The sequence below is a fragment of the Xiphophorus maculatus genome, chromosome 4 (assembly GCF_002775205.1).
Source record: "Xiphophorus maculatus strain JP 163 A chromosome 4, X_maculatus-5.0-male, whole genome shotgun sequence".
Taxonomy (NCBI): domain Eukaryota; kingdom Metazoa; phylum Chordata; class Actinopteri; order Cyprinodontiformes; family Poeciliidae; genus Xiphophorus; species Xiphophorus maculatus.
Window position 1 is genome coordinate 9,548,632 of NC_036446.1, and position 16,130 is coordinate 9,564,761.

At 37.0% G+C, this 16,130-nt stretch overlaps 1 protein-coding gene across 1 annotated transcript in view; it reads right to left on the minus strand.

The window, feature by feature from the left end:
- Positions 1 to 929: 929 nt before the first annotated feature.
- Positions 930 to 16,130, minus strand: part of lrrc49 (leucine rich repeat containing 49) — a 33,062-nt gene continuing 17,861 nt past the window's right edge. The window contains exons 12-19 of the mRNA XM_023332935.1: positions 15,956 to 16,039; positions 13,869 to 14,044; positions 12,761 to 12,856; positions 8,698 to 8,932; positions 7,692 to 7,877; positions 6,447 to 6,556; positions 4,090 to 4,243; positions 930 to 1,679 (exon numbers count right to left, since the gene is read on the minus strand). Of these exons, the coding sequence (XP_023188703.1) occupies positions 1,464 to 1,679; positions 4,090 to 4,243; positions 6,447 to 6,556; positions 7,692 to 7,877; positions 8,698 to 8,932; positions 12,761 to 12,856; positions 13,869 to 14,044; positions 15,956 to 16,039 (1,257 nt within the window). The 3' untranslated portion in view covers positions 930 to 1,463. The remainder of the gene's footprint in view (positions 1,680 to 4,089; positions 4,244 to 6,446; positions 6,557 to 7,691; positions 7,878 to 8,697; positions 8,933 to 12,760; positions 12,857 to 13,868; positions 14,045 to 15,955; positions 16,040 to 16,130) is intronic.

A 16,130-nucleotide genomic window follows, 5' to 3' on the forward strand; every position in this document is an offset into this window, starting at 1 on the left:
GGTGTTGCGTTCTCCCTTGACTTGTCTGGGGTTGAAGAGGTTATTAGGGAGGGCTTAAGCAAAGGTGAGCAAGAATATAAGAGAAGCAGGTGAAGCCTCTACCTTCAGGGACATTCCAGTGTTAATGCTTAACACTAAACAGAGAAGCTTCACCTCAGATATGACTTTATACCTGCACTGGTCCCTTCAAAATGTCTCAGCTTGACTTGTCTCAGATCTGGTCAAAAGAATTGTTGAATTTTTAAGAAATTAGCACTTGCTAGTTTCTCATGAATGAAAAAGATACAAGTTTTATTATAGTTGATGATCTTAATTTGTCTGATTTCTCTTGTTACCACTCAGTCTGCGTATGGTTGGCTGAACAATCCCTTGTGACAACAATGCCCCCAAAGCGCCTGCTCTCTGTGAGACTCACCACCAAAACGATTTTACCCAACTGGTTAAGAGAGGACTGGTCACTCTTTTGAGTTTTAAAGTGGTAAATGTTTTTGTTTGAACTGTATATTCTTACATACTCATACTTATGTATGCATGCTGGGTGCTTCTGTAAAATGTGTTGTTTCTTTCTATTTTAAAGGTTATTAAGGCTTCATCTGCTTAATCCAGTAAATGTTTCTATAGAAGCGTCAAACTTTAACATTTGTGGTTTGATTCATCATGATAAAAAAATGGGGAACCTGCAGACATACAAAACCTGCAGAAGAACAGACAGCCTATCCAGGGACCCAGTGCATCAACTAAAAAAAAGAACGGGGCTGAGAGATGACAGAACCCTCACTGTCACACTGAAGAAAGGCACTTGTTTTAGTTTTATGGTAGTTCTGGTACTAAAAGCTTGTCTGAATACCCCCCCCCCCCAAAAGAAAAAAAACTTCAATTATACGTCAACGTTTTCAGAAAATAGAATCAATAAAACTATGAACACAAACTTTGTGCTAATGCAGAATCTTTTAATACTAAGTACAATACAGAAAGTCAGTAGTAAACAAAAAAGACCATGTGTTTGTCTGTGCCCTTTCTTTCATGTCATTCAGGACGAAGTGAGATAATGCATGATGCTGATTAGAAGACAGAAAAATCCTTCTATTCTCCAGAAAAAGAGACTCTGGACGGTGCATGAATTCATTCAGAAAGCTTTTAAAGTGCAGAGTATTTTTTTTAGGGAAGTCAGTGCACCACAAGTCAGTGAGTCCTTGTAAGCTTCCTTAGGCATGATACAGCTCCACACTCTGAGGAATGGAATCAGTGAAAATCTACATTCAGTCAAGATGTGCTGACAATTTTACAGACATCTTTAAATCCTCAATCTCAAAAGGGCCTCCAACTAACAACTGATCAAATCAGAAGGAGATGAAGCGTCAAGAATTGGGAGTTTGACGTGGGGAAAAAAAAAAAAAGCAGCGGGAAGCAATGTCCACATTTAGTAATGTGTATGTGATCTTAGGGTGAACCTTTGGTCCTTTTCACTTGGTCTCAGTGAGCTTTGCAAGACTGGCTTGGCGGAAGGCCCCTCTGTCTCTCATCTCCAACACGCAGTCTCTCACCATCTCTGCAAACATGGATGGCCAGAGCTTGTGTAAAGCCTCACCCTTCAGATTGGTGTCTGACGCCCTTTTGACCAACTCCTGAAGGTATTGTTCTATCACGGCGGCACGCTCTGATGACTCCAAAGTGCCCTCCTGGGACGAAATAAGCAAATTCACAGAGTGAAACATTGTGTAGATTAATTACACTGCTGGAAGTTGCCTGAGGCACTTTGCGGATACCAAAGCAAGACCTTAACTGAAATTACTTAAATGATTAAGTGATGAGCAAAAGCAAGAGTGATTACATTTTTTTAAATCCCTCTGTGGCAAATTAAAAATTGTGCCAATTAGAGGCACAGTTTTAGTAGAATAGAATATAATGGTTTTTAATGTTTGTCACTGTACATCTGTACAATGAGATTAAAGCCAGCTTCAAAACCGCGCTGGTATCACAAAGAAAACAATATCACAATGAATCAAAATGTACAATTGAGAACCTGCTGCCATCTAAAGGAAGTATCTCTATTGCCCTTTCTATTGAGGGCAATAAACTACTGAAAATCAATGAATTTATTTGGCATTTCTAAATACATTTTATATATCTGAGAATTTAAATAAATACAATAAAGAAAAAAAACATAACTATAACATATCTTAATGCATGACTAAATGTGGAAATAATTCAATTAATTATTTCATAGCCCTGTCGTAAATTGGCTTTTTGTCAGTGTTCCCACCAAAGTCAGTAAGAGGAGCTAAAGGTGCTACGTACAAAATGATTGGTCTGCAGTAAGGTTGCTGTGCAGGTTAACCAATCAGGTGCCCAGCTCCATCTGGCAAGCCACATGACATTATAAATTTAATAATGGATCGTAGCACATAAAATATGAAGTAATTAAACACAAAACTAATCTAATACTATGTATAAATAATTTATTTTGTGATTGCCATAGATAGAAAGGACAATAGAAATATTTTCTTGAGGTAGTAACAAGTTCCTAATTGTATTTTTGATTCATTGTGATATTGTATGTTTTCTTCATGATCTCAGATTAAAACTGTGCCACAAATTTGCACAATTCTGTGTTTACCACAGACTGATGTAGAAGATGTAATCACCCTTGTCTTTGCTCATCACTAGATCATCTAAGTAATTCCACTAAATGCCTGAGGCAGTTCCCAAATCCTTTAAAGTTCTTATACACACAAAATATAATTGGGACAAGCTAAAATCAAGGAAACCTAATACACTTATTGTGGTTGCATGTTTAAGCAGTTTCAAAAGCTTCAGAAGATATATGTGTAGCTGACTTGGAGCTGACCTGAATAGAATAAAGAATAGCAAGAGGAGTTCAGGGTGAACTCATACGTTACTCCTCTTGATCCCCCAGTGAGTTAAAGAATGTGCAGCGAACACTAAGACAGACTTTAAATGTTTTGGATTTGATGTTGTTGTTGACACTGCATGCCATGTTATCTGATATGCAGCCTGTGGCAATACTTATAGAGGTAGCTCACTGGAAAAACCCCAAAAGTACATCTTCAGATTCCAAATCAGATTCTGACCACATTTTGCCATCAGGATAATAAACGAGAGACAAATACATGCAGCGTAAAGTCTTTGAAACTTGAGCTTAATAGGTTGTAAATTAATGCTAAGGTTGTTTTGAAAACAGGCAGGCATGTGCAAGCTACTAACATAAAGATAAACCAAGGTTTTAAGTATTTAAAACCTGAACAAATTTTTCAGGTTTTAGAAAGTCTTCAGTTAGAAAGTGTTTTGGGTCACAGAAAAAGTGTTAGATTAATGAGAGTTTCCTGTGGCTCTTTGGAGTATAGACTATTACAGGATATGTAATGTGATATCTGTCTAAGATAAAGGAGGTTTTTTCAATAATGCCAGATTTATGAGCTGATATTTAATGTTACTTTACCTCATTCTACACTATGCAGATATTCTGTATAACCTGACAAAAATTCACTCGCTTTAGCATGCCAAATTATTTAAGTGCCTCTAATGGCGGGACAAATCAGCTTTTAATAACTGTTTGACCACTTTGGGATTCATATGTTTTTGCTTAAAACTAGTCACAATGTTGCAGAATACTTATGTGTGGAAAAAAACTCTGTCCAGATTTTACACCCTTCATCCTAATTAACAATGACTATACAAAGTGGCACATCCTATGTGCACATGTTTCAACTAAATGTGCAGTGTTTCTTCAGACTTAGTCCTCTTCAATTATATTTTTAAATATGTCAACATATTTGGCAGGACACAAGCAATGGGACAGGAGCTACACTAGCAATCACAGTTTAGTAGCAAAAAAGAAGTGTTTCAACACTTCTGTGATGGCAAGTATCCATGTGGAGATATCCCTGAGATCAGTGTGACATCTTCCAAATTAGTAGCTTTTAGAAGGAGATTCCTGTCTGGCAGTCAGTGTCTGGCATTTAGTACACCTCAAGTGAAGAGGTGCTTGGTTTGGCAGACAAATGTCTAGATCTGTTTTTCACACCACCAAGCTTCTGTAACACATTTGTTAATAAAAGCAGAACAAACCTCAGGGCTCTCTGCATTACAGTCTCTGCTTGGATAGTTAAAGAGCGCTCTGCTCAGGCCTTCACCCAGGAGCTTCCCATTATCCCGAAGCTCCTCTGGACTCAGCCCCGCCCGCCGACCACGTCCCTCCAACAAGAACTGCAGCTGCCTTTTCCTTCACAGTGGAGACAGAAAAGCAGAACAAGTGAGTCAGAGTAAAGAAACAGCCAGACACAGCGAAACAGTGGCAACAAGAGAACAAAACTAATTAGATAGCAACGTTCTCCTTTAACTCTGCAAAAAGGATTTTTAAGAAATAAGAAAAATAAATAGTTGAAAAAACAATCAAGGATAAACAATTTGTTTTGAGAATCAAATACATACATTTAAACGAAAACACAAATATTATGGTTTGTATGAAATAAACTACATCAAATGTTTCTGTAAGTATAAAATCCTGTCTGATAAAGCTTTGTACCAACATGTTCAGCAGTGCCAGGATGCTTAAATTTTACAGAGCAGGCTGGAGGCTAACATTCCACTTTAAATGACAGAGTGTGTGAAAGCATGTGGAAGTGCATCAGTGTCGACTGAAACCCATCAGTGTGTAGAAATCCGTTTTATAGAAACCAGCAGGCTCCAATCACAATAATGCAAATTGCTTTAAATAAACATGTTTCAAATCATGGGCTTCCTATGCAAACACAACAAATGCTTTAAGTGCCTTGCTTTTGCTGCATTACAATAAAGTAACAAAAGCTTACAATAAGCTTCAATTTATTTTATTGGAAATTGAAGTTTTATTTTATTTCCTTTTTCAAACATGCTTTGTCACAAAATTTCAGGAATGCAGCTGGTAAGAATATGTGCCAGAGCAGCTTTGCCCTACAAAAAGTTAATCTCGAGATGGTATCCTAATTGCTTGACTTAAAAAATTATTTACAAAATACAAATATCAAAATTGTATTGTAAAATGACAATATCTGAAGGTTTGAATGTGTCACAAAGCACTGAAAATGCAAAGAGTTTTGCACAGCTGCAAACCTACAAAGAAAATGACTGTCAATTCAAACTTAAAAAGAATTAGAAGAACATTAAGCAAAGAAGCACCAAGCAGCCCATTTAGACTCTGGAGGAGCAGCAGAGTTTTACCAGAAAGGGAATACAGAAACTCATAGTCAGGTCACTATATGCAGTTTGGCACTATTTACTAAACAGGTAACTTCTGAAGCAAATTAGTTATAGTGGGTTTTATTTGGTTGCTGTCAGTAAAAAGGGTTGAAAACATGTATTAATTACTAATGTAAATTTAAGAAAACTACATAGCCTTGGCAATAATGCTCTACTTTTTGCTGAGCTGTGACATAAAATTCCAATTAAATATGTTAAATTTAATGACTGTGACCTGACATGGTTAAGGGGAATGAATACTTTTGCAAGGCACAGTACTTATTAGGAGAAGGCCACCAAAAACAATACTGTTCTCTGCAATAAAGATTTGAAACTGTAGCAACTGAATGCAAATAACAGCTCTGCAGGCAGATTAAGACTTCAACAGTGATATGAAAATGATAAGCCTCGGGCTGATGTGTTTAATCCATGTGAATCCAAATGTGCACAAATTAGGTTGAGAGATGAAGATAAGTGGTGGGAGCCAAAACGTTTGAAAATGAAAGTCAGGTTGAATCTCCTTTTCTGAGAATTACCAAGTATTCAGGAAAACCTTCATTATGTCCAATGTGAAGGTGACATTATGCTATAGTGATAAATAAAAGCACAGTGGAGATGTAAAGGAGGCTTTTTTTTAAAAAATATTTAATGTAAATGCTAATTATTACCACACAACTTTCCTGAGATTTCACAATCCCAGATTATTATTTTAATTAAAAGAATAGCACTTAGTAACTAAAATAACAGGTCAAAAGTAAAAATGTTTAACTGCACTTATTTTTCCTTTAAACAAGTCCATGTTTGCCTCAACCAAGCTTTTTAAGAAGCAATTTGAGAGCCATCTTGTGCGTGACAAGTAGAGCAGATTCTGGATTCGTGAGGATGTTTTTGTTGACCCAGAGTGACAGACCTAAAGACTTATTTGGCTGGAAGGAATGCTTGTGTCCAGGTGCCAAATACCCACCCTTAGCCAGAAACACAAAGTCTAAATCCTCTGGCTCCTCTGTGCCAGCCTCTGTCTCATAGCTACACACACAGTCGCAGAAATGTATACTCGCACAATGCTACACACAGGCATGAATGCACATGTACAGAAGCCTACATATTCAGGAGCTGAAACTCATTGAGGAATCCAAACATTCTTGATTCATCTAAACAAATACTGCTTACAGCCTGAAACAGTCTACTGAACATCTGACAGTTCTCACCTGGACTCTTCTAGCAGCAATAGGAGCCGGCAACGTGGGGTTTCGGTGGCTGCTATGTGACCCAGTGTCCCAAATACACGCTCTGCAGCAATTACATCATTCATGGTCACCTAAAATCAACAAAAAAGTTCACTGATTGCTATTTAGAATGTTTCTACAGTTGACTTAGAACCTAAAAACTTTAAGTCTGTCTTTCATGGTTTATGAAGTACAATAACACAGGTATAGGAGAGTAAACTAAAGATACAATACACTTAAGAGTTTAGCTTAGTTAATGTGCTCCTGCGAAATACAAATAACATAGGTAAGAAAGATGCTGACCTTCAGTCTGCCAAGAGAAAATTATAGTTAGGTATAAAGATGTGTTCATTTTACATGGTTCGTACAGCAAAGTTAAATGAGAAAACTATTTATAACACTATTATAAATACTGCCTTTAAGTCACTATTTGTTTCACAAAACCTTCTCATCTGTAATATACAGTTTCCAACATTTTGGAAGGAAACAACATTTACATTGTACTTTTGCCATTAGGAGTGCTGTTCTTGATGCATTTGTGCTTGATTTCTAAACTGACATTAACCAACCTGTTTTAGTCAGACTGATAGAACCACCTCTCAATGCAGTAATAGTAGGATAGTTGGGTTATGTTTCTACATTATCCTAGCCAAAACATTTAACCTAGGCCTCTTCGGACCAGGCCACCTTCCTTCACATGTAAATGGCCTGCAGTTGTATAGCACATTATCGAGTCCACAGGACTCTAAAGCACTTTACACTACATTCACCTGCTGATGGTGGTAAGTTGTATTACCTGCCCTGGGGCAGACTGACAGAAGTGAAGGCTGTGACTAATGTTATCTAACAAACCTCTGAGATCTTCATATAACAGCTAGATTTATATAGAGATTAAATTATATGCAGATAGACCCAGTTTACTTGTTAGGTGGAAGATATTTTGGGGTATCAGAGTAAAGGGAACTGAATACATATCCATATCAGAGTTTTAGGAGTTCTATTTGTAAAATATAAACCTAGACATTCAAGTAATACTTTCCTTCCACTAAACAATAATGCACTAATTTCTGCTGGTGTGTCACAAAAAGTCTCAGTATTGAAGTCTGTGGTTGTAACAGTGAAAAAGTTCAACATACAGACTATACTACATTATGGATACTGTACTACAAATGCAGTATGCATGCACTGTACATACTGGTCTGTACTGAAGCATAAGCCAGCCCTCACCTCCTGGCCATTGATTTTTTGAAGGTTGAAGTGGTAGAGACGATAGATGATGAATGAGCGCCACAAAGCCAGACCGACCACTGGGTTTCCTTCTGGATGAATGGTCAGTTGGTCCAGACGCCTCACCTGAGCCAGAGCAGCGAGCTGGGGGAGACGGCTGATGTTGGTTTCCAGAAATATCAGGTGCTAAGAAAGAAAAAACAAGTTCTACATCAATGTCTTTAAAATTATTTGTTAAAATGCCAAAGAAATAAAGGACAAAAATTAGCTTTAAGCTAAAACTCTATTTCAGTATTTGGCAATTTAAAGTATTACATTGCTATCAACAAATGCAGAGTGACTAAATGTAATGTTTTTGTACCAAAAGACCAAATACCTACCAAAAAAAGACAAAGAGTGAATTTCTAGCTAACTAAACCAATGCAGGTACCAAAAACACAAGTTTCTAAATTTTACATTTGCACCAACACACAGAGAGCCTCATTTGGACACGCTCGTGTCTCCCTTCCCAATTTATCACAAATGCAAGCGAGGATTCATGAATCCTGGAATCATGTTTTATCAAGTTTATCTTGGCTAATATTTTACAACTGTAACATGTAACAAACACATGTTGAAGTTTTGAACCTAACAGAAAGAACAAGGTCATCCTGAATTGTCCATCAAAGAAAATACCTCTGCTTACTTTTCAACTTTTCTTTGAATTATTCTTAGGATTGTTCTAACCCTGTTTCCTGGTGTGAATTTGCCACTCTTGCATATTTTTCATAAAGAAAAAGTGTTTTCTTATGTGATTTTTACTCAGTTAAGAAAATAAAGCCATAGATTGATGAATTAAGAGTGGGAGTTTTTTTTTTAAGAAATAGGAGGAAAAACATATTTTTCCACAATTAACATGCTGATCACCAACAAAAGCCAATTTGAAGATTCATTTCCACTCAATGTATATTTTCCTATTTTAGTTTTGATTTAAAAAAACAGTTTTCCATGTAACTGGTGACCTTACCGACAGATTTGGGAACTTGACTCTTATCCTAGGAAGTGTGGGAACGATGGCATCATAGTTAATGAAGCGGAAGGTGATGACGGTGACAGCACCAGCAGTCTGAACACCCCAGCCTCTCTCCAGGGCCTCCAGGGCTCCAAGTCCAAATAAACGCAGGGTGTCTCCATCAAGCTCCGCCAGATGACTGTCAGACAAGGACAAGCTCTGAACGTTGCCACTCCCTGTCTCCACAAGTCTGGAAAGACAAACATGAAAACATTCTATTGGAAACAGAAGTGTGTTGCCTTGGGAAGTTTAAAGGCTAATCTTTGAGGAGGCAAAGGTGGATACAGCTGGTTGAAGAATTATAAAGAAGGCGGCTGACAGTATCCTGCATGTTTTGGTTAATAGCTGCTCTCTACTTACCTGCACAAAAGCTGAAGTGCTCATTTAATGAGAAGAAAGTCTTGAAAGCAGAGAACTTGAGCAAGGCTAAAGGAGATGTGTACCCAGATGATAATTAGCAGCCTGTGTACTCACCTTTTTAGGTCTCAGGGGACATTGCTGGGTATCATAGAGTATCACTGAACAATTTGAGTTCATAAAGAACTCAAATTGTTCCAACAAACTAATTACCCGTTTTCATATTGAACATAATGACTCTGTGGCTGAGAGCCAGAGTGGATAGACTAATCCTTAGATTATAGAAGCTTAATCCAATAATATTTTGACCAAGTTTTAGGAATCTAATTTCTTGACTTCACAAAGGTAGTCAGAGGCAGTTGACAACACACAGTACTATACTTGGGTAAAAAAAAAACAGACACTTTTTGAGGAACTACAAGACTGGGCCTATGTAGATTCCTGTAAAATAAAATCAGACTTTGAGTAGCTATCTCTATTGAAACATCACACCTCTGTCAAAGTCTTTCAGCTAGACAATGATGTCAAACACAATACCTGGACTTGAATCTATGGTAGTTAAATCAATGTAAAGGTGAAGAACAAAGTGCATAGAGGAGACCTAGACACTTTAAGTTTAGAAGAAGTTTGTGAGAAAGAACGGGTCAAAGGATTACCTGAGCAATGAAATTAAGTAATCTTCAGTCATACTTATTTATACTGTACATTGGATCAACTAATGATTTTATCAAAAGCATTCTGTTTAGCATGCCCAGCAGCTCTGTGAATATTACACTGCAGAGCTTGCCATAAAGTAAAACGCTATGGACGAAACGCTAAGGATGAAAGATATTGAAAAATCATGCATTGGTATTATGATTATTGTTAAATGTTGTGATGAAAATATAGGAGGTGTGAAAATCCACATTTTCCTCATTCATTTCTTTCTGATGTGTTTTTCCAGCACTCTCCACAGTTTGGGAACTATTATATGTGGGCATCTGTTGCAGTTGTGCTCCATCCATGAGGTTGACTATTGCATTAGTACGCAAATTGTGACATTGTGACACTTGGAATATATTAGCCAACAATTATGCATTGCAGTTTTCTGCAATATAAACAATGGGCACACTGGACTTCTCTCCTAATACAGAATTACCAGCACAATAGCGAACAGTGGCATTGATTTAGTTAACATTAATGCAGTATTAGAAGATATTTCACATCTCCACTGCAGCTAAAAACAACATGGAATGTGAATTAGAGTCAGGTCTTAATAAAGTGGAGATGAAGCATGACATATGGAGAAAGCACACAAAAAATGAGAAAAACTTGTGTGCACCATCAATCCTCTGCACTATGTCAGATGATGTCTCTCCATGATCAGGGCTGAAAGTCTGCCAGGTGGCTCTGAACTCCATTGTGTCACAACGCTACAGATAAATCATGAAGGCGGAGAACAAGGCACGGAAAATGATGTGAAAAAAACTATGGCAGCAACAAACCCTGAATCTACTTCAGTTAGCTCTATCTCACATAATCCCACAGCACTATTAAAAGTGACATCTGTCATCTCTAAAGAAGCTTAATCTTTCCAAAGAAACATCCAATGCATGCATTTACAACTGCCTGAATAATGTAAGGCAGTCACACTGTGAGTTAATTTCATTACAACATAGCATTCCATCCTTTCATTAAAAGTGAAAACTAGTAGAGTCGTTGAGGCAAATAATTTGTGTTCAACATCAAGTGTTGTTTCAAGATTTCACCTCTCATTAATGAATCTGAGTAAACCTTTTTCCTCATCTTTCTATCACGACTGATGTGCCAGACACATTCCACCTGTCTTCTGCCTTAAACATTTGGCAAATGAAATAGACATGATCCTGCATTACCTATGGTCTGGTAAATTCTGCTCCTATAAATCACAATTTGATAACAAAATTAACATGCTCAAAGTGGCGCCAGCATTAACTTCAGTGTCATTCTGATTTGTCACCAAGTCGTGGTAGCTAATGTCAAGCAGAGATGAGATCATGTGTTTTCTTTCTCCATGAAAGAAAATTCCTTTTTAATCTCATTAATCTTATGATCTGTTTAAACAAACTGAGAAAATTCTGTTTAAAGAGAGAGAACATTCTGTTCTCTCCGAATGTGAGAGCAGTGATCAATTAATACACACTGCTGCAGATTTCAAAGTAAATTTCCATTATGGCAAGAAAATGAAGAATTAGTAGAAGCTAAAGTAGAGAGCGGGATGCCTATTCATAAAAACAAAATTGAAGTTTAGAGAACTACTTTGAAAAGTTGAGTCTAGTTTTGTGCAAATATAAGTGGTATCTTCATCTTAAAGTCTGTCAGTCTGCCCATACGACTTACCTGTAATGCTAAAGTTATAAAATTATAAATAGGTAGACAAAATGCTAGTTTAAGAAGAAATTATGTTATATCTAAAGTACCTTTAAATGAACTAAGTAAGATTAAGCAAGAATTTGTTGTGCAGATGATTAATGTTAATAAAGAACATGTAAACTTCCTTAATAACCAATTGTATTTAGTTGTTAAGGTGGAATATATCAAACATAACTTAAAAGAAATTTGATTTTGCAATTTGACACCTTGAAGTTGGCCCCTGTGTCCTTAAGAAGCTCTTGCTCTTTCCGACACTTGGCATTCAGCATGTCATTACAATAAGCTCAATTAAGCCATTAACAACCTTTCTTAGGAGCGTTGCACTGAGAAGAAGTTTGTATGATAAGCTCAGCAGAGTCGCTGTTCCACCATGCTTGCTAATTGTTGCTGTCACTATTCTGGAGGATCTGAGTAGGGAAGGCAAAGGGGAGGGGCGCTCTGTGATGCGGAGGCTCGGCTGGAGAAATAAGCTGGAGTAGGTGACACTTTGTGAAAGCAAGCATTTAAGAAACCATGAATGACTGGAATCAGGATTCAAGGATTGCTCAAACATGTGTGAAAGAATTAAAGCAACACCTCAGGTATGTGTTTCATAAGGTAATAACATTGTAACATGATAAAAAGCTAAAAAAAAAATCTATTGAATCTATACTGGACTGAATTATATCAGTTGTACCTTTTACCTCAATGAAACTACATTGTGCTTTTAAAACAACAGCACTGGCACTGAAGGTTTTTGCTTTGAGGCTATTTTTTACATCATGATGTCGGGAGGAAAGGCATTCTCTGAAACATGTAATAATATTCCTTCAGACGGCCCTCGCTTTCATCTCAGCCCTCCTCCTCATAACTCATCCAGAACTGGATCACAGTGTGTGCATGAGAAGCTACCAGACATTTGACTTCACAAAACAGTTTTCAACATCGTCTTATGAAGTCTAGCAGGGGAAAACCTGTTTTTAACATCTCCCACAGATACTTGTCTACTATCTCTCAAAGTACATGACTAAGGAAGGTCTTTAGGTCCTGAGCATGTAAATAACAGGGTCACACTGTGTTACCTGAAAATATTTTAAGGTGTGTTGGGAACAACAGCTGTGGCAGATATTGACTTCAACTGTTAAATGGTATTTTAGCTGCTGAAGATTTTACAGGTACATCAGTTCCAGAAGTCAAGTAACCTATCGGGAAACCTACCTCAGGAGTTGATGGGAGTGGATCTGTGAACAGCATTATTGGTGCAGTAAACATGAGAGCAGTTTTTCCTTACTTTGGATCTCGAGGGCTGTTAGGTCGGCTGTTGGTGCGGAGTCTGTTTTCTGTTCCGCCTGATGGTCGTTCTGGTCCTGAACCTGGACTTATCCGTCTGTTGGAAACATGCAAAAACCTTCAGCAACATTAAAACACAATGTGTACAAACCTGACCAAATTAGTGTCACTCCTGCTCTTCATTTATTGGCTTGTCTCACTGGTTGTGATGAATTTATATTTTGAGACTTTGGCTATAGAAACAAGGACCTCGGATGAAAGTAGTAGTTTGAAATCATCCTAAAGAGACCACACATGTCTGAAAAGAAATCCTGAAAATTTGTCCTGGTCATGACACTTATGACAAACTAGACCTAGAAATGTTCATGCCTATGCCATGTATGATAAGGTCACGCAACTTTGAACATACAGGTATTTATGTCTACTTTGGGTTTAGTAATGGAACCACTGTTATAGTATATTGAAAAAAAACTTAGATTGTGCAAGAGGTCCATGGTAATTCTACATAAAGACAGATTTGGAACTAGTGACATTTGGTGAGAAAAATTTTATTGTTCAAAAACAAGCAATAGAAGTCCAACTTGCCCTTTTGCCATGGGGCAAAACAAGTATGTGGAAAAAGTCAGGACAAAATTCAACAGTTTAATCTATGAATGACATGTGTGGGGAAAAACTGATACTGCACATCACCCTGAACACACCGTTCTCAAGGTCGAACATGGTCTTAACAGAATCATGATGGGATGCTTTTATTTCCTAGGCTGTGCAAGATGGCCAGAGTCAATGGAGAATCTGTCATAAGAAATAATAGAATTGTGCTCATGTTTATTCCCTATTCAATCTAACTGAGTTGGAACTATACAAAAAAGAAAGGGCAAAATATCAGCCTATAGGCGTGGAAAGCTATTGGGGACAAACAACAAAAACCTGCAGCTCAATTTGCTTCTTAACATAATTTCAAAAAATACATTTTGACAGCAATGTGACAAATTGTAGAAAATTGCAAGGGGTAATGGATACACAGCAAGGTACTGCAGGTTTGGCCAAATAGTGATTCCAAAAGTTAAAAAAAGTCTAGTATTTAATAAGAAACATTATGCAGTACGTACCTTGGTTCCTCTGGAGACGTCTCCTGTGCAAGGCCATTGGTCTGCGCGGGGCTGTGAGCAGGACTGTTCTCTGGACTAGCGTCCTCCTTAGAGCCGTTTGTTGGAGGCAGCTCCAAGCAGGCTTTGACACCCTCCCACTGCTGGGCCGCATTACGGATCGCTAGACGACGCTTCTCCTTGATGAATACATCAAATACACAAACACAAAAGGTGTAACTACTCCAGTACATTGCACAAAGTGTATAAATTTAGAGTTCAATTCAGTTATTAGGAGACCAAAAAATAGAAAAAAAGCTTTTGGTATTTGTGGTTCTGTTTGGTCAGTTGTCTACTTTCAGCTCATTCTGCAGAATGAAGTATGTCAATAGCTTGCCACATTATTCCTTCCTGATAATTCACTGCAAAACCTAATCAGAACAAATTCCTACTAAAAGTGTTTAAGAATCCATGGCTTCCACATTCATTACAGAATGTAATGAATTACATTCTCTGTTAGGAAAGCACAAGTTATTTGTCAAAAGGTTCATGCACAAGACTGAATATTCAAGATCACATAAACAAAATGCTGTTGACAATAAAGTATTTGCCACCTCACATGTTTCTTCTGTTTTTGGTTTTTCATCACATTCTAAATGATTCAGATCACAGGAATTTTAATATCAGGCAAATTTAAATTGAGTAAATACCATAATGAGCTTAAATGATTATTTTTTTTGTAAAGGGAGAAAAACTATCCAACACCAATGTGAAAAAGTTCTCCTTATTAAATCCTGAATTAACTATGATTAGCTTTGTTTTTGTAAAGTTTAAATCAGTTTTTCTCGAGACATTGAGGCCGGATTACAATCTAACGTGTAGAATCAAGACATTACTTAAATACTTACCTGTCTGACAACATGAAGAAAGGTAACTGATCTCAAAAAGCAAATTCCTCTGATTAAGGAATTCAAAAACAGATGATAAACAAAGTCATCAATATCCATCAGTCTGGAACGGTTTACAAAGTAATTTCTAAGGCTTTGGGACTTCAGTGAGTCACAGTGGGAGGAAATATCCGAAAATGGAGAACACATTAAGTTGCTCTGAACCTTCCTTAAAATAATTGGTCTATCAGAATTACTTTAAGAAAGCATTAATAACTCATCCAGCAAGTCATAAAAGAACTTTATGACTTGCTAAGTACAACATTTAAAGCAATGTAGGCTTTTCTTGTTTTAGCTAAGCTAAGTGTTCAACAACAGCAACATGACTCTGTAAAAAATGGTGGTGGAGACTGTAAAAAATGGTGTTAACCAAAGACAAACACAAGCCCATCTCACATCAGTTAGAAATATTTTAGTGATGCTGAAGACCCATGAGGCAAAAATAAAACTTTTTATAACAGTGCATCCCTGCTGCATCTGGTGTAAAACCAACACAACAAGAGGAGCAATTGCTTTTCACACAGGGTCAGTTTGGTTTGGATAGACTGTTTTCCTTAATAAATGAAATCCTAATTTAAAACTCATTTTGCTCATGTTACCTGATCTGGTAATCTGATGACGTAAAACAGAAAAACTCTTAAGAAATCTCTGGGGGGAAGCGAATATGTTTTCACAGACTCTTCTTAAGATCCTGAAATACAGCTTTCAAATAAATTCTGAGAATTTGTTTTACAAAAAAAGCATGCTACATTATTTAAACAAAAAAAAACTTGCATATAAATGCCCCAGGAATAATTGTAATACACCACTCTTTCATTACCTAACTATATAGATTTTAAGACCAACTAAAATGAAATAAAATGATCAGAATAAGACAATTGTTATATCTTTAGTAACAACGTTAGAGAAAGTATATAAAAATGAGTAAGAGATATCAATAAAAATTGGTAGTAGCAGTCTGCTTAAATAAAAGAATTAGACCTTAGGATGCCTCAGGTAAAGCTAAATTGAACTTTTTCAACAAATACTCATCTATGTACCAAAAACAACTAAGCAATTATCTGCAATCTAATATACAAAATATTAGATGTACTTGAAATTGCACATCAGTACACTCAATCCATGCAGAGTTTAACACCAGAACAAAGCAAATAGGATTAGTACCTTATGAATTGTCTGCTTGTGACTCTCCTTTTTCTTTTCTTCCTCTTTTCGAGTCAATACACCTGCCATGCGCCGATCCTCGTCCTGAAAAGGAAAGCTGGTGCAATCATGGTGTCGCTCCATTCATGAGTTGTGAATTATTCAACAGAGCTAGGAGGGAATGAAGGGGGATCAC